At 48.8% G+C, this 27,143-nt stretch overlaps 2 protein-coding genes across 8 annotated transcripts in view; one reads left to right on the forward strand and one right to left on the reverse strand.

Annotated features, from left to right (window-relative positions):
* Positions 1-14,343, reverse strand: part of loj (logjam) — a 30,065-nt gene extending 15,722 nt beyond the window's left edge. The window contains exon 1 of the mRNA XM_070534219.1: positions 14,064-14,343. Within this exon, the coding sequence (XP_070390320.1) occupies positions 14,064-14,210 (147 nt within the window). The 5' untranslated portion in view covers positions 14,211-14,343. The remainder of the gene's footprint in view (positions 1-14,063) is intronic.
* LOC139056193 (uncharacterized) lies at positions 6,762-26,586 on the forward strand. Of its 7 annotated transcripts, none has more exons than XM_070534210.1 (5): positions 6,763-6,888; positions 8,794-9,172; positions 16,630-16,857; positions 20,307-20,558; positions 24,995-26,586. In XM_070534210.1, exons 2-5 carry the CDS (start codon positions 8,828-8,830, stop codon positions 26,132-26,134), a joined length of 1,965 nt encoding a protein of 654 aa, XP_070390311.1. In that variant the 5' UTR covers positions 6,763-6,888; positions 8,794-8,827; the 3' UTR covers positions 26,135-26,586. The 7 variants fall into 7 exon arrangements, with proteins under 7 accessions (XP_070390315.1, XP_070390311.1, XP_070390309.1 ...); XM_070534208.1 differs by having other exon boundaries at positions 8,815-9,172; XM_070534211.1 differs by having other exon boundaries at positions 6,777-6,888; positions 8,761-9,172.
* The last annotated feature ends 557 nt before the right edge of the window (positions 26,587-27,143 follow it).

The raw sequence follows: 27,143 nt of genomic DNA on the forward strand, positions 1-27,143 counted from the left end.
CAGTGCATTGGGGTTGCGTTAAAGAACCCCAGCTGCAAAAAAAATTAATCCAGAGCCCCCATTATGGCGTGCCTTATGAGATCGTGGTGTTGGGATGTAAAACCCAAGAATAAACTTTTCTTCTGTCTTGTGTGCCTTGACTGTTCCAGTTAACGCAACACTGCTTCCTTGTGAAAACTTACAACGCAAAAGAATACAGACGCACGTAGTATACAGAGATAAAATTAGCACTTCAACAAAAGTGTTGCTGGTGCCAATGAGGGAGGGGGATAATTATTTTCTGAACCTCTTTCCAGTTGTCCCATCAAGTTCCTTCTTTCTTTTCTATCAAATTCTAACCATTTGCACTGTAATAAATAAATAACGATTTCATATGCTGGTACGTTGTTAAAATTATCTATACCGCCTATGTGTGAAAACGTTGCTCATGGCCACCACAACCTGTGCATGAGCTACGTACATCTGTAAAAGGCGCGGAACAGAAACGGCCCTGCTGCCAGGCATTGCTGACCGCAGACAGTCGGAATCTCTCACGCGCCGGCCGAACAAAAGCATCCTGCAGGTACGTAAATTAACCTACGAAACCACGTGCACATACTTTCGCGCTGTCAAAACCTGCAACTCTGGTAATTACTCGCGTGTCTGAGCACACCGCGTGCTTGTGTCGTGTTTCAGCAACACGAACTTTCAACGTGCGCGCGCTTTACGCCTTAAATACGCCTTGAATAATGGTGCTTTTCTCTATTTCTTCCGCAAATCCGACACGACATTCTTAAGGCCAGTTACCGACTGACAAAGCAAGATCTAGATTGAAAAAACTGCTCCGCAGGACTCGAACGAACTTTTCCGCGGATTTCCTCCCGTAGCGTGTTAGCCGTCGTCTGCTACGGCAGGCCCACCACCAGCGGCGCCACCGTCGAGGCCGCGCCGAGCGGAGGAGGAGGGAAGTGAATGGCGCTACTTTGGGAGATTGAGGGGCTTTACGTAAACGTCAGCGGTGAAGCCGCCTGGTGTTGTAGAGCTCAACCAGACAAACGCATAGCTAAAACTGCAGTAACTCACCATATCCTGCTTCGCCACTCGCGCAAATTTTTGGCAGCGGCGTAATTGTGAACACGATTACGCCACTGTCGAAAATTTACCCCAGCAGCTGAGCAGAATACAGTAATTAGCTCTGTGTTTGTGTAGTTGAGCGTTGCGCCACCAGCTGGCGCCACCGATCGGGCCGCTCACCTTGACGCCCCCGCTAAACCGGAACACCGCCCGCGCTTGCCCGGATACCGGACACGCTAAACGTCTCTACTCTCAGCAAACGCCGCACAGTTTTACTGCCTTACAGTAATGTGAAAGGAAACTTGGTGGTTAGCAGTATTAGGAAACATGTAACTGTATTGATACTAGCAGCACTTCGGATTATTCGGGTTTTTGCGTATACGAATATATTATCACTTGTAAGGTAGCTTATATAGTAAACCTGTTTCCACCTTTATATCCAGCAATCCTTACTTCTTTATTCCCAGGAAGGTGTACGTAGTTCACGGACCTTACAATCCTTACAAGTTATTTTATAAAAAATAAAATAACTTGTAAGGTAAGTTAGTAAACCTACTTCTACCTTGAAATCCAGCAATCCTTACTTGTCCCAGCTGACGTGCCCAGAGTGGAAGTGGACACTGTGTACCGTTGTTTCCAGCTTCGTTTCTTCGTTGCTCATGCTCTGTGGTGACGTCGAGCCTAACCCGGGTCTATCACCTAAGCAGCTCCTAGGCGAACTGCTAGAGGGGCAGAAAGAGATAAAAACCAGGCTAGACGAAATTAAACCGCCAGTTAAAACGTTTGAAGACTCGCCTTGAGTTATTACTGAAGTATGTTCTACAGCTCGCAGCTTGGAGAAGATGGTTCAGAGCTTAGAACTTAAACTTGCCGATTTGGAGGACCGTAGCAGCCGTAATTATCTTCTTGTGTTTGGTGTTGAGGAGAAAGCAAATGAGACACACGAAGATCTCGAGGAATCGGTCGTCTTTAAAGAAACGCTGGGTGCACATGCCAGCTCGGTTGAACGCCTACGCAGAATTGGACGGAAACGTACTGGCAAAGTGCGACCGGTAATCTTAAAATTCTGCGATCACCGCGAGAAAATCAATATTCTAAAATATTGCTTCGAGCTACAACACAAAGGCGTATCTATTTCCAAGGATCCTTCCGTAAACACAAGAAAGAAAAGAAAGCAACTGTGGGAAAGTGCCGCTGCTAATGAAAAGAACGGCCAAAAAGTCAAGCTCATACACGATTAGCTTAAGATAGACAATGACATGTTCGAATGGGATGAAGAACGAGAGATCCGTGGGTCCCGCTTCGCCGGCAAGACAGACGCAGTCCGTGAACTACACCCCCCTGGGAATAAGTAATTTGTGTGCATTCAGTTAAATGCGCGGAGCATCGTTATTAAAATAGTTGCAGGCTACAGAATGATCCGCACGACAGGAATTCCCGGGGTGGTGGCGTAGAAATTATCACTGCATGTAACTATAGACTTCGTGACACTCCACGGTAATGGGTGTATTCGGAATAAGCCAGTGCTGACCGAGTTTTCCCTGATAATTGGAACATTTTAGCGCCCACCAAAGAGAACAACTCCTCTGACAGAAACGACAGTAGCTCAGAGTAGAGCCTCTCCAGAAGCGGAAACAGAGCGTGGCGACGACACCCCGCGGCAACTGCCTCACGCCGGTTACGCCATAGACGTATTGGCGGCGAGGAGTTACGGAGTCGCCCTCTATCGGAAGCGCCCCGCTGCCGTAGTATGAGGGATCACGTGGCGCGCTCCTCATAGGTTTTGCTGTCAGTGCTCACTGAAAACACCACGCGCGAGCTCTCCCAGACATTTCTTTAAGTGCTTTCGAAACGAGAGAAGTTTCTTACTGTCTGAATAATAATCTTGCGCAAGCTGAAAGTACACAATCGTTTACAGCCGCTATCTCTTTACCGAATACGTACAGTGAACGCCACTGCGCGCGGTCGCCGCGATGGAGTCTCCCGAACCGGCTTCTTGCGTGAAAGGTAGGTAAACGCTGAGAGCAAACTATGTGAAATTTGTTCTTATAGTGTTTGTATAACTAAATGGAGCGTAATAGAATGAAGCCCCAATGCAGCGATCGCGCAGATTCGCAGCGACCGACTGCGCGTCTGCATGCTTGTCCGCGCACTGTTTCGCTTTCTCCGCGCGCGCGTTTTCGCACCGTGCCATGAGCTTTAGGCCGCAGAATATGAGCATTTGACAGTATACAGGCTACCATTGTTGCGTGGGCGCTATCAGAGCTGTTCAAAAATAATTTCATTATAGAGACTTCGACGCCTACGGGGACTGTGATGTGCCGTCGCGACGATGCAATCTTTTTTTTTTCTTTTAAATTCTTTGACCTTTCAATACTATTTCTCGAGTTGCGTCGCACTGTATGTTTATCGGCGTTCTCAGCGTGCAATTTCCCGCTGCTCCTTTTTTGTAATCCAGTGCATTAATTCATAACACAAACATGACCATATGCCATGCTTTCTTTAACTGTGCTTCTTACCGCTGCCTTTCCACTCCACTGAACTTGGCAGTATCTATAGTATCGACAAGTTCATAGACCAAACCGTCATGACATTAGTTGGGCAGCGGACTCAGGCGAGCGTCTCAGTGCGCGTTTTGAGAACATCGCAGACCGGACGCCGTAGCAGAAATCTTCCTCACGTCTGTGCTTGCTGTATACTCGAGTTGTAGCCGATGACTGCCAGTTTTATGTTTCGCGAGCCAAGTTTCACACAGCTTCTTGTCCTGCGGCTACGTGTGAATAAGGCCGACACCGGTCTCCGTTACATGCGTCCGGCCCTGCGGCACCGAGCAGTAGACTACCATGTTGCGCGCCTTCAAAGGCAGCCACTACCTATTGTAGTGCTTTCAAGCGTTGTAAAGGAGACACTCGAAGCGGGAAAATTTCGCCACTAAATGAAAACCGCAGCCTACGAGGGAATTTAAACTCGTTTTCAGCTCGCTTCGGTGCGCCCGAAGCAGCCGACGCGGCCGCTATGTCCACGTGATCCCTCCTAGCACGTCACGCCGACGGTGGCGCCAGCTTTTCCAGTGGTGGAGCTCGAGGCCAATAGCCATGGAGAAATATAAAAAGTTTCTCTATGATAAAGCCACCGCAGCAATTAAAAGTCACGCAAAGCGGCCACGTGAGTAGCGACCTGCAGTTAACGCCACGGCCACAAGTACGCACCACATCTCCTCTTTTGAGCCATTGCAAACGCGAGGGGCCACGAGATACCATTGTGCAAGCCGTACATAGTTTCTCAAAGTACCTACGTAGATTACACTACAGTATTTTTTTAATCGTAAAATTTTGCAACACAAAGCTTGTGTAGTGCAATGCAGTTGTACACCGAGCATAAACCTTTTAATCTAATTTACGCTTTAAACAAACATGTACTGTATATCGCTAATAAAAACAAATATACGCGGACCCACTGTGGGAATCGATTTTCAGCGAAGCATTCTATGCTATGTGTTTTGATTGGTGATAATTAGCGGTGATGATGACGGCGAATGTGTAATTTCTTCAGCGTTTAGTCTAATACGAGAGTGGTGAGTTGATGTTAAACGTCACCTTGCGTGCACCACTGCTGTTTATCTGCGTAGTACACAGAACACAGAGGTTGATTTGTTTGCTTGAGGCGTCGCTGTGCGCCATTGCGCATACATTGCATTGCACACACATTGCACACACATTCATTGCATTCATTGCATTGCACACGCATTGCATTGCACACGCATTGCACACACATCCGTATATACACGTATACAAGTACACCTATAATATGTACACATATAAGGGACATAATATCAACCATGTCTCAACAGACACGCAAGTTTACAGGTGACAGAAAAAATGACTTGCATGCTAGGCCGAAATTACGCGAAGTTTTTATTTCAAGGGGGATCATTTCCAAATTTTAGTTCCGCTAAATTCTATTAGTGTTTCGCCATAAACGTTACGACATTTGGGCAGGCTACCGTATGAAGCATGATGCGTATTGCCTATAGGAACGGAAAGAAGATCAGCAGGAAGAGGCGAGTTTCTATCATACAGTTATATTCTTGATCGAAACAGCAATTTTGTAGTCGCGCAACATCGGAACTGAAAGGACGCGTTGCGATTGGAAAATTGCTTAACGAGTGGTACTCACTCTTGCCGACTTTCCGGCGCTGAAGCACTTTCCTTTAAGGTTAGCGATACAACGCTGGCGGATTGGTATACTCGACGAAAGCTGTACGTATCGAAGTGCCAGTGACACGTGCGGACAGTTGCAGCGACGGCCCGCGAACTTGGCCGCACAGGTTCATTCCATTCCTTAATATACCAGCCACTATTTTTGCAACCAACTGCTGCAGACGTCTTCAATCCACATGATTCAATCCAGCACGATTGAATCACAGTGCGTTAGCGAAAACTCAGCTGCATTTCCGGCAGCTGATCGCACAGAAGCAAGGTGGAAGCGGTAGCGGTTTCGTATTCCTGCGCTGTCGCTGAGGCTACGTGTGGCGGGCCGACGAAAGCGCCATCTCGTTTCTCTAAAATAAACTGCTCACCGAAAATTGCGAACGAGAGCTTGCGAGGGTGACCCGAGAAGGATTGACGTGGCGGTGCCTTCTCGTGCTCACAAGGGAGGAAGGCGTTGAGGGTTCGCGGCTCTTAGCACGCGAAAAAGTGTGTGGGTATGGGGGAGAGAGAGAGAGAGAGAGACTGATAAGTGCTTCAGTAAGTGCGCATCCTATCTTCTACTCCAACCGCGGTGGCTGAGCACGGCCGCGCGCGTCCTTTCTTGCAGACTATTTGCGCTGGGTTCGAAGGCCAGCCGGCCTTAGATAGCTGATGGTTTCGTGCGCGCTATGTTCTCGCGCGCCCAGTTCGCGTTGAAACGAGAGGCAGCGCGAAGGGGGGAATTCGCTCGCCGCTGCTGCCGCTCTTCGATCATCACGCCAGCGTTATGACAGCGAGTGTCCTTGTTTGCCTGCGCGCGCGTTACAACGTGCTTGTTAATTTAGTTAGTAAGCAAGTGTTTGCAGCAGCTTATGCAGCTGATCAAACGACTAAACTTACTCCGTATAGCTGTCTTTATTGCTATCGCAATCGATGCTCCGCCTGTCGGGCGAAACTGTGACTTCTTTAAAGGTGAAGCTTTGCAAATCTCGCCTGGGTTCGTGACCGTGCCTGCTGCGGCCTGGCCCTTCTCTTGCTCAATAGGTCAATCAACCAATGGGCCGACTAATCAGGCCTGCATAGCCTTCAATTGTATCAAGTCGTCCGATATGTTTTAGGCGATATAGCTATAGCTTTTTATGCATGTACAATAGAGAGGAGTACATGAACCCATTCAAAGGGCCTCTGAAAATTCCTTCCAGAGAAAACGGACAAGTATTCAATGTTTCCATTGCGCGTGGTTGTGACGAAGAGTTGTTGTTGTTGATGTTGTTGTTGTCCTTAGTGGCCGTGGCACATACCCACAGTGGGGGATTGGCCAAGAATCGGGCGGTTTAATTAGGTGCCTAAAAATAATAATGATAACAAGGGAGTTAACAATTTGGGCGTGTGAGTTTAAAAGTAAACGTTTTGTGTTTGGAGAAAAAAGGAAATAATCAGATGAAAACCGGGTATAAGATAATAATAAAAATAACAATAATAATCAAGAAAAGATAAGAAATAAAAAAAAAAGCTAGGTTGGACGAAGAGACTGAAGAGGTGTGCGCGCTATGCTCCCGACACGCGCTTTTATTCTTTCTTCTCCTGACCGCGACCAAGAGCACCATCGTCAGCACAGGTCTGCTGCGCTTCCCTCAGGCGGTCGGTAAGCAACATCACCATTACAACGTTCACCGTCTCCCTCGCGTTTTCGCGACGCACTGCCGCCTTCGCTGCAGAAGGCTGCGTATACTTGAGCTATAGCGCCTTCGCGAATATCCGCTGTCCTCTTCTCCGTGGCGCTATAATTTAGATCGCGTCGCGGATGTTTATCTTCTTCTCGCTGTATTATGTACTGCGCCGTCAATCGATTGTCTCACAGCGCTGTGCGTAAAAATGCGGGCCTACATACACTTGACCATCGGTCTGTTTTACGTCGCCATCCTTTGGTTTCGTCACTGCGCCTTTTGCCTCCCATATGTATAGGCGCGGTTGCAGACGAGCACCTTCGGGGCTCGCGAGTGGAAACCGCGAGGGTTGTCTCTGGATCAACGGTATTTTCGTTTTCTGGACGGCAGTTTGTAACACCCACCGGTGGATGGCGTAACTTCTTTTTTTTTTCCTTAGCTCGAGAAAGGCGTGGATACAGACATGCCGCGTTACATCGTCGTATTATATACTATGCAGCCCAGTATTATACTATGCAGTATTATACTTGGGATGGAGTGATGTTCACCTTTTTTTTTGTCACCAGGAAGCGCGCTTTTTCCTCGTAGAGCACTACGACAGCACTCAAAAAATGAGGTAAAAGTTTACACCATTTTGTTCATACAATATAACAAAGATTTGCACCTTTGGGGACTTGTCGTGTCCCCAAACAATAATCATCTGTCTTGCGTTTGTTTCCTATATCTTCCCGCGCGCCAAACTTTCAGGTCACGAAAGGCGTGCGGGTATCAGCGGGACAAGGTTGTGTAGAGGAAAGTTGCGAACAACGTGTTCGTGTTAAAGAAATCAAGAAAGCAAATGCACACAAGACAGATAGTAGGTCCGGAAAGTGCTCATCTAAAGACCTATGCTCTAAAAACAAGTTACAGTTATCAGTGAGCCATCTTGTTGCGTCAAAACTGCTTTTTTTAGACGAGTAGCAATCATGAGATAATATTCCGTTTTAGAAAAGCGGGGGTTGTTCTTTTTCCTTTTCGCAATCCGACTATGCATAGACTCACCATCTTAATATAGCTTATTATAACAAGGAATGTACTTGGGAACAACTAAAACATTAAAAACACGAAATTCTAATAATTATCATAACTTAGTGACTTATTTCCCGCTAAAAATGAAATGTTTCGAAACTATATTTCGAAACTATAGTCAGCATGCAGCGTACTTTGCCCTGACTAAAGCATTTCTTGCCTAAATTGACTAAGACAACTCTCTTTGCCTTGTCCAAACGTTGACTCCAATCTGAGACACGCCTTGTTCAACCACTGTTGATGACGTCACTGATTTCAAAGTAATTTGTCGTGCTTGGGCCGCTTTGGCGCAAGAAAAGTTCCCGGAACTTCTAGATATAGGTCATTGGCTTCTTCCGGATGTGCTCAATAGTCTATGTTTGCCGATAAACTATGATGTCCCAGCTCAAGCGCTGAAGCCGTTAAAATGTATGACGTCACAGCGATGTGGTGCGGAAAATTCACGACGGCGTCGCCACCTGTCTTTTGTTATTGCGTACTTCTGGCTTGCCATGCACTCACGGATGAGAGCAGCCGTTCTCCTGTTTCAGAAGTGTACTTTGTTTACTAGTATGCACGGTAACATAATATCCCTATGTGCAGTGCCCTTTAACGCTCCAGGACTTCCTGCTTGATGATTTAATGATACATACACGAATCCGCGATTTTGCGTACACGCGGTGCTAAAATTCGTACAGTGCTGCGTTGAGTACAGTGCTGCGTTTATCTCTCTCGCTGCCGTACGAGTATCAAGAGCGTTAGAAAGTCTTATAGTATGTGTTGTACCACGGCCCGGCATCGAGCGGCCGTGGCGGTACACTACTCTCCCCCAAAAGCCAGTACCGAAGATAGACCAGTCAGCGCGCAGAAATGGAGACGCGACATCCCAGCCGCTCCCTCGCATTCGCGGCTGGGGTCACCGGAGTGCCCACCACCTCGCGGCCAGCCGGTCAACCAGGTCAGCCGATCCGGAGCGGCAACCTTGTCACCGCTGCGCGTTTCGACGAATACAACGGTAGCGGCGGCGCGGCTACGACGGTGGCGGCAGCTGCCGGCGGCAGTGGCCTTGAACCACGGTGCCTTGAACGGAAGCCAGCAGGATGCGAGCAGCAGCAGCAGCAGCAGCGCCACCTGCTGCCTGCGTTGGTCACGCATCAATGCCCCGTCTGCTGTCGTCTGTTCCTGGACCACCGCGAAGCCGAGGAACACATGCAGGTGGGATATACGGCGTGCCGTCTCGCCTCTTGCATCCGATGACATGAATTTTTATGAAGCGGAAAAAAATTATAAAAATAAACTATACAGTACGGCGAGTTGATACCGCTTTCGTGATTGTGGCACCACGCGTGTCGATCTTCACCGTCTCGCTTTCCTTTTTCCTGCCCGACCGTTTCCTTTTTCCTGCCCAAGACGCGCGTAGTGGCAGCAGGATGGGAGTTCGGATTCTCCAACTGGAGTTTCTCTTTTTTTTTTTCAAAGATAATCCGTTAGTGTGTGTTCGTCAAAGACACACACATGAGCGCGTGCGTAGTAGTTGGTCGTATTCTCGCGCTGAACCATCTGAACGCGGCTTCTCGTTACCGAATTCACTCAGTTTTCTTTTTTTTTTAAGCGAAAGCTTTACTTACCGCGTCGATCCGAGTTTCGCCGTCGCCAGCTATTTTACCTTCATTTGACGTCGGCTGCGCCGTAGTCTTGGCAACGCACCGCGCCGAGCTCCACCGCTGCCGCCGGCTTGGCGCATGCGCACTCCGCAGCTGGGTCGCCGCCTGACCACGTGACTCGCGCCGCGCCTAGCTATGAGGAACGCCACGCTCGCCTAGTCAGTGCGAGCTTGGCAAGTTGGTTCTTTATTCTATGGCTCGGCCATAGAGGCCTGGCCGTTTCCCTGAGCATTGCTCGGGGGCGGAAGGTTTTGAGCCATCGTCGCCAGGCGGTGTCTGACCACCAGGGTTGCCAGACGGTTCCAGCAAAAAATAGCCAAATGATCTCAAAATGTAGCCCAAAAATGGCCACACCCAAATCTTTCGTGAGCGAAAAGTAGCCAAAAACATATATCCAAAACGTTTGATGATGTTCTGCAGATGTCTTACAGATGGGGTAGATTTTTCCGGCTCTAAAACTACTTCCGCCGCATGCGCCCAGTACAACACCGGCTTGAAGGTCTGTGTAAATAATTCTAGTGAGAGTTGCCACCAAAGTTTTGCTGCCACTCAGACGTGGATTTAGACACCGTTTACTGTTGCAATGAATCGAATACTTTTATTTTCCCGATTTACTCATGACGTTATCGGTACTTGCTGAGACATGTTCTGAGCTAACTCTAGTTCATGCCTCACTTTACCCGAGGCGTGTTTCTAAAAAAGTCGGGCAAAATATTGCCAGCTTCAACCTTGAGGATCAGATTCGGCTGGTCACGATCGAGTGCCCAAGAGGCGGCCCGTACTCAAGGCATTAAAATAGGGATGCCTTTCCTATAGGCGTGATTTATAAAATAAGCATGTTATTTCTTTCCCGCTCTCTCTCTTAATCTCTCAGTTTTCCATTTTTTACTCGAAAGCAGCTAGACGTTGAGTTAGCAAAAGCTGCCGCGTAGAGGCACACTGGAGTCTCGAGAAAACTCGAAACCTTCTCGCGTTTTCCTCGAGCGAACAAGCGGCAGTTATGACAGCAATTCGCCTTTGAGTGGGAAGAAACAGAGCGACCTGCTAGCCCATAACAGAAGATGTGAATTAAACTTTACAGTCTTAAATGCCACCTGATGGATTACGGCGCTGGCAATAATCCAGGTGGTATTAGTATCGAAAAAGAGTTAAACTGTGCGATGTTTAAACAGGGATTCGCTGGCAAGATGCGTGGAATATATAAAAACGCATACGTAAGTTCCTGTGCATGCAGGCACAAATGCGTGTGCTGCCAAATTTTGCGAGGGGGGCTGCGTACCTTACTTTGATTGCGATTAAAAAAGAAAGAAATGTGATTCCACTACAGGGAACATAATATATATGGGTCGCGCTCGGCTGTCATGAAGTACAGCGTAAACCCCTTCGTCTAACGAATTCAAGCACTGCACATCAGAATAGGCAGTCAGTAGAACATTATATGTCTCTACAAACTCGCAAGAACTCCTTTCCCAACCACCGCGACTGCGATGTGAGCAAAAATAGTAAAATATGGACGCAACAATACCGCAAACACCTATTAGGTATATCGAACGTAGTTTTTTTTTTCATCACACCTCGAAAATACGCGTCAGCGAAGTACAGTGTAATGAATAGTAAGACGAACAAAGAGGAATTACAATGGTCATAAAGTACGTGCATGCAGAAAGTAAGGCATAATCGCAAATACTCGCATACGCACACAGTTTAAACGGGAAAGCATTGTCGCATGAATACGGTATGAAAATCAACGAGTTGTCGTCCTGACGTTGACAAGGCAGTCACTCGCCGACCTTTGGTGAGCAATCACCTAACCATCTTCACTGTTGACGAACATCCCTTTCGTGTGTTTAGAGAGATTACCATTGTAATAGTATGCAACGTTCAAAAAGTCCAATCAATCAATCACAACTTTCACGTAATACAAAGCCGCTTAACTAAAACAAAGAACGGAAAAGAAAAACATTGCGTAAAGTCCCGCTTGATAGTTCTCACACTGGGGATTTACGCAAATGAATAAAATGTAGAATCTAGCCCCATTCGAGTTAACGCCCACTGCCACTTATACCACATAGAACTGCAGAGTTGAAACGCGACAGAAATTCTTCGCCTGGCCGAAAATCTTTGCTGCAGTCCCCACTCTCGGCGAGACCAAACTTAACGCAGTGCCCCATTCTACATGAGGTTTCGCAGATCATCCTTTGTCAACGAAGCCTGACTGAACAACACGCTTTCGACAGCTGCGTTCGAAAGAGGCTGCCCGAGTATATAGGGACAAAGCAAGCTCAGACAGCAAGCGGAACATTGGATTTCCGGCACTGTTTTTTTTTTTGCATTCCTGATGCTAGCCCACAACATGAAGATGCTTGGTCATCATCGTCATCATCATCATCATCATCAGCAGCAGCAGCAGCAGCCTGTTTACGCCCACTGCAGGGCAAATGCCTCTCCCATACTTCTCCAACTACCCCGGTCATGTGCTGATTCCGGCCATGTTGTCCCTGCAAACTTCTTATTCGCATCTGTCCACCTAACTTTCTGCCGTCCCCTGCTACACTTCCCTTCCCTTGGAATCCAGTCCGTAACACTTAATGACCACCGGTTATCTTCCCTCCTCATTACATACCCTGCCCAGGCCCATTTCTTTTTCTTTATTTCAACTAAGATGTCAACTAAGCTTGGTGATGCTACAGAGCAAAATATTTTGTTTTGATCGACAGTCAAGACCACTGCGCTTCGCTGAGCATGTACAGTGCGGTTCACCCTTGTGTAGAGCGCAGGAAAGGCGGCCGCCGGGCCGCTCCGGAGGCAGCCAGCGGCCTCTAACGGTAGTGACTGGGCCCGAGATTAGATGCCTCGGCCGCTGCGTGCCCAGACACCTCTTATCTCGAGCCCAGCCTTTAGGTACGGCACTGGTCTACGCTCTACACAAGTGTGGTGCGCACTGTACATAAAAACTCGAACCCCCGCGTTTCTCGCTTAAAGCAAGTTGCGGATTTTTTCGTACAGTTATTGGGTAAATAAATAACGCCGTGATCGGCAGGCAAACCAAGTAATGGGCTTCGAGATACACATCGTAAACACTGAAGGACCACGGGCGAAAATGACGCGCCACGACATGCGTACGTATGCTTCGGCTGTTGTGTAACTCCGCATAATAGACATGCTGTATAGCAAGCAGCCCGCACGTAACACGTACTGGACAGCTGTCAGACCCACAGTTGTTCTTACTGAATCACGCGTGAAGCGGCAGCAGATGGCGCCAAGCCCAAAACAACAAGAGAGCCTAGCGCTGGAATGACGTATAAACGTGGCAGCAATGACTTAACTCCATCCTCGCAGCGCCGACATTGCCTGAAAACACAGCCTTCGAGATCGCCTACATATCTTTGTAGCAGCCATGAGCGTTGAGTTTTCATAAGGCGGCGTTCCCGAATTTTGTCAGTGTTGACGTGGTCCTCGGGAGTCCTTAAGACAAGAATAGCCCAAGTGTAGCCATGCAGCCAACTCGGAATTTTCGACGCCAACCAGCCTAAAAAGCAGCCCAATTCGGCCATTAATAGACCAATCTGGCAACCCTGCTGACCACCCCGCGGATATCGCCCGGCCATATAGGTGTTCTGTGGCCCGGCGACCTGCTTCACTGCAGCACGCGTAGATCAACGTAGCGACCTCGTCCGCGCCCTGTCCGTTTGTGCTTCGACGCTGCGCATGTTCGCGGCGTCTCTTTGCATGCGTTTGCACTTAATCTAATCTATCTTAATCTCAATCCTTAATTGGCAAAGAATTGTACGTGCGGTAGGCGTGGGACCGGCTCCTACACACGGCCAGGTCGTCTTTGCACTTGCGCTTCCCCTGCGACACAACAGGCGTCGCACCGTAGAACGATGCGTGTCTACCCAAGCCTAATCACGGTCATGTCTAGCCACCGACCTGGGCACAGCCGTCATACCTGGCTTAACGATGATTGTTTACCTAATATAATAATTACAGCTACATCAAAGGTTAACCAAGTGAAACCAAGACTTAACCAAACTAAACCAAGCTTTCGCTTTGCATATCCAGCGTTGGCTGAGCTAAGCCGCAGCCAATTTTTTTTCCTTACTATGCTCCCTCCTGCTGTAAACATAATGTACGGCTGCAAAATATTTATCAGTGCCTGTTTGGTGGAAGTAGATCGGAAACAAAAATTATGACGTTTTATTCGACGGCTCCTGCTACAAAGTTTGCCCACATTTTTCGTCCGACGAATACCTACAAAGTGGGCAAATCAATAAAAGAACAAAATAAATAAGCGCTTTATACGACCTAACGCAAAAAATGGCTGTGGCTTAGCTAAGGTTAAGCCCAGGATGCGAAGCATACTAGCCTTTATATTTAGTTGCATTTCGCCGCTCCGAGCGAGTAGAAGTACTCCCAGATACACTCGCAACCTCATCCTTTACCTCGGACTCTGTGGAGGAACGCTGCTGTTTAGCCGCGTACTGTGCACGTCGCTTGGCAAGCCGAACTTCTCGTTCTTCGGCTGTTTCCGTGGCTCTTTGTAACTTGCGCTTTGCGGTCTGACGAGCGGCCCTTTCCTTCCCCGCCATCGCGCTATACAACTGGCCTCGACGAGAGCGCGCCGCTCTTTTATACAGCTGTTATGACGCCAGTGCCCTAGCGGGAGGAACGGGAGTTAGGCCGCAGCACCGGCTGTGCGACCGCAGGCGAGCGCAAGAGTTGAGCCCGGCTTCCGTTCCGTTCCAAAAACTTTTATTTCCATCAGAGAAGGAGACTCCCTACTCCCTGTCCCTGGCGCGCAGGCCTAGGGACAGGGGTGGGAGTCTCCGCGACTAGATGCAGGCAAAGAGTTGTTGACTCTTCGCGGCCTCTGCCGCCAGATGGATGGCTCTCCTCTGCATGGCGGGGTCCGCGCTTTGCAGAAGGGTGTCCCAGGCTTCTCTACTATTTACTCCTTCCTTGACACCTGGGGAGTCTACGCATTGCCAGATTATATGGTCGAGGGTCCCCCTCTCCCCGCATCTCTTACATTTATCGTCTATATCGTCGTCTTTCAGTACGTGTGACGCCCATACTGGATTTATGTAGTTCCCTGCTTGCAGTCTGCGCCAAGCTCTCGCCTCTCTATTTCCGAGCTCCTTGTCCGGAGGGGGCAGTGCGACATTCCGATGTCGATGCCCGTCCGGCGAGAATAAACTTCATCGAAAGTGTCGCGTATATTCGGGAAATATATCGTGCCCAAAGTGAGCCTCCCGAGTGGGTGGCTATTCTTGATGAACTGATCAAGCTGAAGCGATTTTAATATATAATGTTAGCCAAAGTGTGGTTGACATGTTTTAGCGTTTGAATGTGTTCTTGGTTTGTGCTGCAAACAGGCAATAAAGAAAAAAAAAGGGGGGGGGGGGGACAGTTCTACGCTGAAGCTTATAGTTTTCAATTATCGGCTTGCAGCTGTTGTGACGTCAGTGCCCTAGCGGGAGGAGCGGGAGTTAGGCCGCAGTACCATCTGTGCGACCGCAGGCGAGCGCACGAGCTGAGACCCGGCTATGTAGCTACGCGGCCGCAAGCGAGCGCACGAGTCGAGCCTCCGCTTTTGCAGCTGTTATGACGTCATATGGTAGCTACGCGGCCGCACGCGGCGCAGCAAGGAAGAGCGTGGTTGTGCGGCTAGTATGCTTCGCATAAAATGAAAGCGTAATGATTCGACAGTGTTTGCCGGTAGCGTTTGACTGAGCATTATTTTATTTTATTTTGTATTAGGGATATGTGCGGTACATAAATTATATAAAAGGTTTATGCTTGGTGAACAACTTAGTTGCGCCCCATAACTGCTATGTGGAGAATAATAATATTTTAAAGAATATTGTAAAATAATCTACGTAGGTACCTACAGAAGCTATGTAGGTTATATAAATTGGTATCTCGTGGCCCTACCGCAACGATTGGCTCCAAACACAGTCCCATACACGCAAGTCCTGAAAAGCAGAACCAGCTGCCCACTTCAACGTAGTCTTACAACACATTGGTGCACGAAACTTCGGCAGAGACACTGAGGCATTTCCCTTTGGGGGAATAGATTTAAAATGCGCAGCATTTCTTCGCAAACGTTTGCACTTTGCCACTCTATTTCTATGTAACCGCCTACATCTTGGTGCTCTCGTGACCGTTTCGTTAACTTCGTATGTACCAAAATTGGCATAGTATGAGAAGGGTGTATGACGAACATAAATGATAGGTCATAAGACAGTGCCCGCCTGTCCCCAACTCTAGACATATTTGGCAGAATTGAGCCAAGTATCCACTTCATGTACAACAGATCGGTGTACAAAACTTCGGCAGAGACATTTAGGCATTTCCCTTTGGGGATGATTGTATACCTGATTATAATAATGACTGCTAAACCAAAGGTTAACCAAGTGAAACCAAGACTTAACCAGACTACACCAATCTTTCGCTTTGAATATCCAGGGTTATCTGAGCTAAGCCGCAGCCTTTCTTCTTTTTTTTTTTTTACTTAGTGTCACAAAGAACAGGATTCGCTGTGCGCTAAACACATAACCTCAGCCCCTACGGGAGGATTTTCTGCAGACTGAGTTCGTATTTTGCTGAGGTTAGAAGGATGTTCTACATGCGCCGCCATGGTCGTGAGCAGCACTGGCAAAAACTCCCAGGAATAACCTACGTAAATATAGCCAAGGTATTGGATCGGTGGATGGCCGCCGCATACCATCGCCGCGGTGTCTTAATCCTTAATTGGCAAATAATTGTACGTGCGGTAGGCGTGGGACCGGCTCCTACACACGGCCAGGTCGTCTTTTCGCCTACCTTTGTTTCCCTTTGCCTAGTTTATTATTTCTTGATTTTAATTAGACATACCAATTCATTCCCGTATTCTTTCTCTGGCTCCATTGTTTGCTTCTTCATATGTTGGTAACTAACAAGACACCGAGCCTCTCGGATCCAGTTATTTTCTTGCTACTTCCAAGAGTGTTTGGTTTGCGCGCCCAGGGCCACGCTGCGGCGGTTGCTGCTGCCACTGGTGTGCCAGACGGCCAACAGGTGGCGCCACCAGCGGTACCTCCGCACCTTGTGCATCAGCATCCCGCAGCCGTCGCCTGTTCCTCAGCGTCGTCTGGAGTTCACTATTGTTTCGTCTGCTCCAAGTCGTTCGCCACGGCCAGCAACCTGCGCACGCACATGCTCTTACATATGGGCAAGAAACCACACACTTGCCAGGTCCTGGCCGATTTCTTCACTGCCTTTTCACACGAACTTCTCGGAACCTCTTCGAATATTCGTATAATTCGGCATTCGTGCGATCGAAAAATTCACAATCAGAGCATTAAAGTGAAGGTGGGACTTCTTTTGTTTGTTTGCATGTTCAATCGGGAGACCCGCCGTGGTGGCGTAGTGGCGTGGTGGCTTTGGTGTTGCTCTGCTAAGCCCGAGGGGTTGGCCTGAGCACATTAAAGAACGCCAGGTGGTCAAAATTAATCTTGAGTCCCCCACTACGGCGTGGCTCATAATCGTATCGTGGTTTTGGCACGTATAACGCAAGGCTCCAATAATTTCATTTAGTGATAAATTGGAGAAGGGGGCGGGGGGGAGTACGTATGAAGATTACTTCTACGGTGTTAAAATCGGGTTTCTTTAATCGAGGTTTGAAATTGAACGCCGTGTACTGACACCGAGAACAACGCCGTTGGCTATACGCCTCTGCTTGGCATCGTTAGCTACGCTCGAATCCAATGCCTAATAAGAAGGTGACTAGCGGATAGTACTTGATTACTGACTAATGCATTACCAAGTGGTTAGTATATGGGCTACTGCACCGATTATAATCACGCGCGAATCCTTGTGTGGCACCCACCCTTACAAAAGGGCGCAGTCTATATACGTGCCTGTGTTGGTCGATTGCTTGTGGTACACAACTTTCAACGTAGTGGCACGTTTTTTTTTTTTCTTGTGCGTGCGTGTGTTTGTATGTGTGCTCGTGTTATTTCGAGGAAACGAGGATTACTATTGTTATTGTGTATTATATCTTTGCTACCTCTCATGCGAGCAATGTCAGCCTCTTCAAGCGCGTGGTCCGCCTCAAGAGCTTTATATCTCCGCCGCAGGCGATTGTTTAAATAGCCTGTTAAGAACAGCCACACACACACGCACGCACGCACACAGAGACGCACTCGCTACAGGCGCAGCATTGCGTAGGCTCCGCGATAGTGGAGGCGGCAGCGGGGGATGTCGAGGTCACATGGTCCCGTGGGGGGGGGAGGGGGGAGGGAGCGCCGGGTGACGTTAGAGACGCTAATGGAAGCTGCCGATAATCCAGCCGTGCGGAAACCGGCTTTGACCGGCGCAACATGGTTTAACGGCGCCTGCAGCTCCGCGTATAGTTTGGGGACCGAAGTAGGTCGGAGGTGCGTGCGACGTGCTATATAGCTCGTAGTGGTTTCGGAGGCAAAAAAAAAAGTGCGTAACAAGACCACATCGCGTGCGGGTGGTTCAAGGGAAGAAGAAAATATTAACAGTAGTTTCTCGAAAGCAGTGAGGCAAAACAAAAAACAAGAAATCGAGGCGAACACAAGCCCGACTCTGCTCGGCGCAGCGGTGCTTTCAGTGTTACGTGCTTGTGGTTGCACATGCGTGTCGTTCTGTGCGTTGTTTTAACCCACTCAACTTCGCTGCTGCTTCTGTGCGTAAATCCACTGTATAACTGCCCGATTGGTTGGCGCTGGGTGACTAATTTAGCCAGCAATCGAACCGGCAGATTAGTTGGCTGATCGGCTCGTTAGTTGACAGTCTCGCTATTATGAGTGAGTAATTAGCCAACAAACGAAAGAACATGTTAGTTGACTGATCAGGTCGTTAGCTGACCGGCTGAATGTGTAACCGTTTAGCTGATTAGCGAAAAAAAAACAATTAAGTTAGCCGACTGCCTGCCTCGGTGAGTGTAACTGTAACCAATTAACATGACTGACTCGCTGGATGAGCGACTAATTAGCTAACAAATGAGCTGATTGACACGATGGTTGACTAACTACACCACGCGGGTGCGGTATATAGGCGCAGGTTAAATGAGCGGCATACGCACGAGTGAACATCAATGTACCAGTGTGCGAATTAATGGCAATATGTGAGACCGCGAATCAAATACAAATCAAATACTGCCAGATGCAAATCGAATCCAATGTATTTAGAATAGTTTTCAAATACTGGACGGGCCATTTTCACCATTACTATAAGACGGCGACCCGCCGTGGTAGTGGCTATATGGTGTTGGGCTGCTAAGCTCGAGGTCGCGGGATCGAATCCCGGCCACGGCGGTCGCATTTCGACGGGGGCGAAATGCGAAAGCACCTTGGTACTTAGATTCAGGTCACGTTAAAGAACTCCGGGTGGTCCAAATTTACGGCGTGCCTCATAATCAGGTCGTGGTTTTGTCACGTAAAACCGCATAATTTAATTACAAGACGGCGTTCGCATCCTGCTGCTAATCGCAACGCTAGCAAGTACCTGTCGTCTCATTGTACGTCACGAAAGCCTTGTTCACTAAAAACACAAACGCAGCATAGGGAACAAATAAGAAATTCGTTCGTACACTCGGGATTCTTCGGTGAGTGCGAAGGATGGTAGTTTAGCCGGAAATAATTTGGCTGCCAGAGCGACGCAGCCTGTTCTAACTGCTACACACTTATAGGCAAAGTTATACCCTTTGGGGTGTATCTCTGCCACACAACGATAATCGTCATCTGCCTTGCTTGCGTTTCCTTTGTTGAAAACGCCGCGCCCGCTATACTTTCCTGTCGGGAATGGTGCGCCATGCTGTTAACTCGCATGCCATTCGTTACTGGGAAGTACCGGGCTCGCCGCGTTAAAGAAAGGAAATGCGGACGAGACAGATGAGGATTATCGTTGTGCGGCAAAAGGGTGCAATTTTGCTTAAGAGTGTACACTTATACTTCTCGTCTTTCACGTTTACTTCATGTCCGCGCCACGATGCAATCTATCGCACTTCTTCGATCCAATTATCCCGTCTTATCGGGCACGGTCCCCAACTTCGGGTATTCGAAAGAATATTCGCGTTGACGAATAGTGACCATTCGACTCGGAAAACTGAATCGAATAAGACGACAATCGATTCGCTACTCGACAGTTTCGAGCATTCACACACTAGCTGTTTGATCCTTGGATATCCGTGACTGAAAGCGCGACCTCAACAGCAACAGCCGCAGCTGCAGCAGCAGCAGTAGGAGGCTAAAAAATTGTGACCTGACGCATCCACCTTTTCCTCTAGAAAAAAAAAAAAGTGAGGAGGAGGATGGGTAGAGAGAGAGAGAGAGAGATTATTTGTTTTGAACACATATACACATATACACATAATCACACATATACACAGTTAACAGGAAAGTGAAAGCGAGGAGCAGGCTGGCAACTGCCACCGGAAGGGGCACAACGCCTGCCTACTCTTCTGAAGGGATGTAACAGCAACACAGAAATGGAAGATAAGAAGGAAAGGAGAGAGAGAGAGAAAGAAAGAAAAGAAGAAACACGCGTTGGCGCTGCCAGGTTGTGTCTGCGAGAGCCGCTGCTCTTTTCATGTCCTCCCCCCTCCACCTGCTGCACGTAAAGAAAGGCCCGCGCTCCCGCCCCGGGCGCCGCTTATTTTTTCTTTCGTCGCGCAGGTGTGCGGCAAGCAGTTCAGCGCCTCGTCGAACCTCAAGGCGCACGCCGTGGTGCACACGGGCGAGCGCCGCTTCCGCTGCGCCGACTGCGGCAAGGCGTTCGCCACCTCGAGCCACCTGAAGACCCACGCCGTCGTGCACAGCGGCCGGCGGCCCTACCAGTGCGAGATCTGCCTGCGCGAGTTCTCCGTCTCCTCCAACCTGCGCTCGCACATGTTCGTCCACACGGGCGAGCGGCGCCACGAGTGCCAGGTATATGCTGACCGGCAACGTCTGGCTAATATCTGTGGACAGGAAGGCAACAATTTAGGTTTGAAATTTAGTGTTAGAAAATCAGGTGTTATTGTATTCAATGAAAACAGTGAACAGACAGTGGAGATACAGGGCCAAGAAATACCTCGGGTAACAGAATATAAATACCTTGGTATATGGATAAACGAAGGCGACGGATATATGGAAACACAGGAAAAAACCATAACAGTCAAGGGGAAGAGAAATGCAGCCATAATGAAGCAAAGAGCGCTATGGGGATACAATAGGTACGAGGTCCTCCGAGGTATGTGGAAAGGGGTAATGGTTCCAGGACTTACTTTTGCAAATGCGGTTGTTTGCTTTAAATCAGGGGTACAATCAGGACTCGACGGGAACCAAAGGTCAGTGGGTCGCCTCGCATTGGGCGCTCACGGGAAGACTACAAATGAAGCTGTGCAAGGGGATATGGGCTGGACTAGTTTTGAAGTGAGGGAAGCTCGCAGTAAAATTGAGTATGAAGAACGGCTGAGAAATATGGAGGAAAGTAAATGGGCTGGGAGAGTGTTCAGGTATCTGTACAGGCAAAACATTGATTCACAGTGGAGGAAAAGAACTAGGAAGCTTACCAGCAAGTATGCGGCCTGTGGGGTGGGCAACACAGCAACAAAGAAGGTCAAGCGGAAAGTCAGAGAGGCTGAATTAATCTCATGGGTGGCGGCAATGGAAAAGAAACCTGCCATGAGTAACTACTTAAGGGGAAAAAACGAAATTAGGAAAGAAACCATTTATGATAACTCAAAGGGAAGCTCATTACTTTTCGAAGCCAGATCGGGATGCCTTAGAACACGCACGTATAAAGCGAGATATAAGAAGGAAGAAGAAGCATGTGCTTGCTGCGGTAAAGCTAGGGAAACGACGGAGCATATTTTATTAGAATGTGAAGACATCTATCCAGCGGTCGATTTATGCACCACTGGCCTTCTTGAAGCCCTCGGGTTCAGCGGGAGCAGTGGTAAAGCAAACAGGTCCGCAATAGACATCAGTAAGAGGCGATTGGAGGATTGGTGGAAGAAAAGTAGGGAAACGACAAAGGACGGAGACGTACAGAAGCACAGTTCGCAATAGGGTATCAGAAAATTTGTACGTGGTAGTTCATAGTGTGTTTTTTTTTTTCTCATTGGTTAACCTAGGTAGGATATTAGGCAGCATAGTAGCAAGAGCTTGGTGGCGCAAGCCACCGCCCCGTTCCAAAGGGGACGCTCATAACATCCATCCATCCATCCATCCATCCATATGTATACGTATCTATATATATACACGGCACGTCGCGGAGTGCTGCGCACAACGACGCCTGCGACACACACACACTTGTTCGCGTCGCGACCGCACACACACACACGCGCACACACGCGCCTCCCGCGTCGTCATCAGTTGGGACGCGGGAGCGATCGATGCTCGTTCGGGCGCCAGGGGGATGTGTGTCACTCCGTCGGAGAGAGAAAGAGAGAGCGAGAGAGAGAAAGAGAGAGAGGGGAGGGAACTGTGGCGGCAAAGCTGCAGAGGCCGTGACGTCACGAAGATGCGGCGTGGTGCTGCCGTCGCGTCCGCGCCTGCCAGTAAAAGAGAAGAAAGGAAAAAAAAAAGTTTTGAGAGGCTCTAATTGCAGGAATCTTCTTTGAAGACGAGAGTAATACACGTAATAGTTGCTGCGCGAACCCGCGCGGTGGAGAGAAGCGATTAATAAAGGGAAAATCCAGACATCCACCCGTTCCCGATTTCCCCTTCATTAGGAGTAACACACAACACACGTGCACTGTAAGATAATTTGCACCCTTAAAGTGCGGTGTAAATGCGTCGATAACTCGCACCTTTAGGGTGTCAGTTATATATATCACACCCTGAGGGTGTGAGCTATAGACACGTTTACACCCTTTTTTTTGCTTTTAAGGTTGTAAATTATTTTGCAGTGATACGGTTTGTAACTCGACTATAACGAACGGGACAGAGTGGAAGCTTGGGCGAGTTGGTGAAATGCTTGCGCAACGAAAAAAAAAAAAAATGGCAGCGCCTGTGTTGTGTTCCTTCTTCGGTCTTCGTCTTTTCTTTTATTTATTTTTGCGCTGTGCAGTTATGTCGATAACGAACAGGCTTCTTCGCAAAACTTCTTTCCATATGTAAGGCAATTCTAAACTCACTTATCACGAATTCTATCTCCAGGGGAGAAAAGAACCGAGAAAGAAAAATGAAAATAAAGCTAACTTGAAGGTCCAAGGAAAGCTTGGCTATTAAAAAAAAATCGTTTCGGCTTATACCATGCGTGGGAGCTGAAGGGTCCTCGTTATCCTTCGACCGCGTCTTTTTTGGCCGCCGATCATCGTCTGTCATGGCGGAAACCATAACGTCTCTCCGTCCGCCGGCCATTCCGGCTGTATTGAATATTGCGCTGAAACAATGCTGGAACGTGGTAAACCCGCCAAGTTTCTCTACTGTAAGAACACAGGCAGTACTGCAGCAAATCCTTCATGCGGGGGCATAACTAACTGTCTGGCGAAGATTTTAAATGGACACAAAGTGAGAGAGAGAGATTAAGTTCAGCTGCGTTTGCAAATTACTTGTATAGAGCACACCGACTTCACACCCCATAAAATATAATTATAAAATAAATATAAAGCCACTATTCATCACCGTATAAGCGGAGGCTTACACAGTTATCGATAGACAAGTGGCGACGTCGCCTTGAATTTTCCGCAACAGCTAATTGCGACATCATTAATTTTCACGGCGCGTACGTGTGCTCGAGTTAAAATATGGACTACATTATATCCTGAAGTAGCAAAACACTAAACTTAGCGAGCTTAGAAAAAAATTTGAGGCTCCCCGACGGGGCCTGAATACGAAAAACAAACTTTCAAATGTGGGGCCTATACCGGCACTGAAGTGTCGGAGTGGAAAGTAAATTTTGACCTTCGTTTTCTCTTTTAGCAATCAACGAGCTCTTACCGCGAGATTAAACACACGCACACGAACACACACCCAGTTTTCAAAGAATGCCTTCTTTTTTTCCGTTTAAACTGAATTAGCGTTTCTTCTTAGAGTCCCTTTAGCTTCATTTTCACAATCGAGAGTGCTCTGCACTCCCAGTGGACTGTGCTCAATCTAGGTACTATGCCAGAGGACAGGTGCTGACAACAGTAACTGGAACACGGGATATGTTGCCGAACGAAGGTGTAAGCCGAACTACATATTTATTTATTTATTTATTTATTTATTTATTCAAACCCCTAAATGCCCTTATTAGGTGGCTGGGAAGGCGGAAATTATATATATATATATATATATATATATATATATATATATATATATATATATATATATATATATATATATATATATATATCGTTTTTATGTGTTGTTTCTTGTTAACCCTGATGAAGAGCGGTCCACCGGCCGAAACTGTTGAAATTAAATACTTGTTCCGTTTACCTTGTAGCATCGCTCAAGTTCTTTACGTTTGCAAGGTAGCCTGAAGAAGCTCTCCTGAAGAGGCGTCGTTCTACGACTGCTTCTGCGTAATGGATCCCTCAGTGCGCACGCGTTTGGAGAGGCTGGCCCGGTTGCGGACGCTTACCGAAATGCACCGCGTCTTGGCACCGCTGGCACCAGACAGGCGTGCACGGAATTCTCGCGCGCAGCGCTCTGCAAAACACTGGTGACGTGCTAGTTGTGTGCACAGCGTTGCACCCTAAGCGGTACATAGAATTTCGAGAGCGCGCTGGCCGCGTACACTTGATTATTACGCGCTTTTGAGTCACACGGTGGACTTGGCGACCGAAGGGGAGACGATTCCGGGCGCGCGACCCGTCATGGAAACTTCACGCGTCACTTTCCTCATTTTAATGCGTACACATTTTACGCACTTCTTCAGCGAACGTTTTTAGGCCTCTGTATACAGCCGTGTTACGTCTAACCTTCGAAATTCACAGTTCGTGCACCACTGACAGCTCACGTACCATATAACCTTGGCGCCTCTTTGGCCATACCTGGCCCTTGTGCCAGGTATGACCAAATATTCAATGATATTTCAATGATTATTCAATAAAACAGCGCCGATAACGTTCGATAATCGATCAACCCGCCCGTATATTCACTAACTACGTCGCCGCGCTCCTCGCTGATGTACCCGCCGTGGTTGCTCAGTGGCTATGGTGTTGGGCTGCTGAGCGCGAGGTCGCGTGATCGAATGCCGGCCACGGCGGCCGCATTTCGATGGGGGCGAAATGCGAAAACACCCGTGTACTTAGATTTAGGTGCACGTTAAAGAACCCCAGGTGGTCAAAATTTCCGGAGTCCCCCACTACGGCGTGCCTCATAATCAGAAAGTGGTTTTGGCACGTAAAACTCCATAATTTTTTTCCTCGCTGATGTGCACCCCGCAGGTGTGCGGCAAACAGTTCTCCTCGTCCAGTCACGTGAAGACGCACATGCTGACGCACTCCGGCGAGCGGCCGCACAAGTGCGACTTGTGCCCCAAGGCGTTCGCCGTCATCAGCAACCTGAAGGCGCACCGCAAGATCCACCTGGGCCAGAAGGACCACGCGTGCGACGTCTGCGGCAAGCGCTTCTACACGTCGAGCGACATGAAGTCGCACCGCACCATGCACACGGGCGAGCGGCCGCACCAGTGCGACGTGTGCCACGAGCGATTCGGCAAGCGCTCCAACATGAAGGCGCACATGATGACCCACACCGGCGACCGGCCGTTCCACTGCCAGCGCTGTCCCAAGCGCTTCGCCAAGGCGTCCACCCTCCGCACGCACGCGGCCAAGTGGCACCCGCCGGAACCCGCCGAGGCGGCGCCGCCGTCCACTTCTGCGTCGCGGGAAACGCCGCACGCCGACGCTAGCGCCGCCGGCGGCCTTTCTGTCAACGGCACTTCTGTCCCGTCGTCGACCGCTAGAAGTACTGGCCCTTCCTCCACGACCGACTCCCGCTGCACTGTCCTCCCCGCTTCTGGGCGCGCTGTAGTTGCAGCGAATCCTTCCGAAGCTCCGCGTTGCATCACTTCAACAGCCGACGTTGCTGCTGCTGACGGCGATCACGCGCCCTCGACCGCAGCAACGGACCGCGATGCCGTAAACTCGATCCCGGTGCTGCCTCACTCGAAGGTAAATGGTTCGGCCGGCTCCGTCGACGCCAAACATTTCGCCGATCATCCTCGGAAAGGACTTCGGCCGCCGGTCCGTGAGACCGCACCCGCGAGCCGTTACGCAGACGGGCCCGTTGCAGAGGCCAACGGCCGTGCCAAGAGTGCTGCTGTCGCTTCGAACCCGCTTCCGTCTTCAGCACGAGCCGGTCGGTTCGTCATCCAGGCAACGTCAGCGGGTCACGGGGTCCGTACGAAGGACACGTCACGGGGTGTGGGCCAAGCTTTCGGGGCCGTCCTCGTTCAGCACTGCGTGCGAGCTCCGGACGAGCTTGCGTTGGAGAGGGAGCCCCGCGGGGATCTGACGGGCTTTGTAGTCAGCGTGGAAAGCGTGGAAAGCGTCGAGGCGGGCACATTTCGCATGACCAGATGAAGGTGGAGTCGAAGTAGCTCCGATTCTCCAATTGCTTTTAAAATTTCACGCTTCGGCGCGCCGGACACATGTTTTACAGGTCAGCACGCGGTTCGCGCACTCAAACGCACGTTTGGGAAGTTTTTTTTTTTCTTTTTGGGCGAAGGCATTTGTGCTTGGTCGTTGGCAAACTTTGAGGAAGAGTGGCCATTGCGGGCATTGGAAAACATCCCTTCTTACTGTGACATTTTACCTTTACGGTGTTTTTTCTCTCCCTTTCTTTCTTTCTTCATTTTGCTCGGAGAGCCAAACACGAGAGACCACGAGGCGTCCCATCAAGGAAACCTAAAACGACATTCTGTACGTGTGTCACCGTCTGACAGCGTCACCAACTGACGAAGAAGGAAGGCATCTCAGGTGTGAAATACTTGTGAAGAAAAAAAGAAAACTTCCACTTTATTGTTATTTATTTATATATTAATTTTTGCTTTACACCCCTTGTGTCGTATGTTGTCCCACAACAATAGTCGTCATCTGTCTTGCCAGCATTTCCTTGATTTAAGGATGCGAACCGGGTACTTCCAAGTCGCGAACGGCTTCCGCGTTATCAGCATGACGGAATATTCTCGACAGGAAAGTAGCGAGCGCCGAGTTTTTTCAAGAGAGGAAACGCAATCAAGGCAGATGGTTTTCGTTGTGTGGCAAGATACGACCCAGAGGGTGTAAACTTTTTTTACACCCTCTGTGTGTGTACACTCTTAAAACTGTTGCACCCTTTGGGGTGTAAATTTGTCCCACAACAATAATCGTCATCTGCCTTGCTTGCGTTTCCTTTCCTGAAAACTCGGCGCTCGTTACTTTCCTGTCGAGAATGCTGCGTCACACTGATAACGCGCATGCCGTTCGTGACTGGGAAGTACCGGGCTCGCCGCGTTAGAGAAAGGAAACGCGGGCAAGACGGATGACGATTATTGTTGTGGGACAAGATAAGCCCCAAAGGGTGTAAATTTTTCTAAGAGTGTACGCTCTT

The sequence above is a fragment of the Dermacentor albipictus genome, chromosome 2, assembly GCF_038994185.2.
Source record: "Dermacentor albipictus isolate Rhodes 1998 colony chromosome 2, USDA_Dalb.pri_finalv2, whole genome shotgun sequence".
NCBI lineage: Eukaryota > Metazoa > Arthropoda > Arachnida > Ixodida > Ixodidae > Dermacentor > Dermacentor albipictus.

Excerpts from the sequence above, each read along its gene's own strand:
- LOC139056193 (XM_070534208.1), top strand. The coding sequence starts at position 6,794 with ATGCTCCCGACACGCGCTTTTATTCTTTCTTCTCCTGACCGCGACCAA. Across the intron at positions 6,889-8,814 it reads GCGCTTCCCTCAGGCGGTCG|TCAGCGCGCAGAAATGGAGA; the intron begins GTAAGCAACATC and ends AAGATAGACCAG. Across the intron at positions 16,858-20,306 it reads AGAAACCACACACTTGCCAG|GTGTGCGGCAAGCAGTTCAG; the intron begins GTCCTGGCCGAT and ends TTCGTCGCGCAG.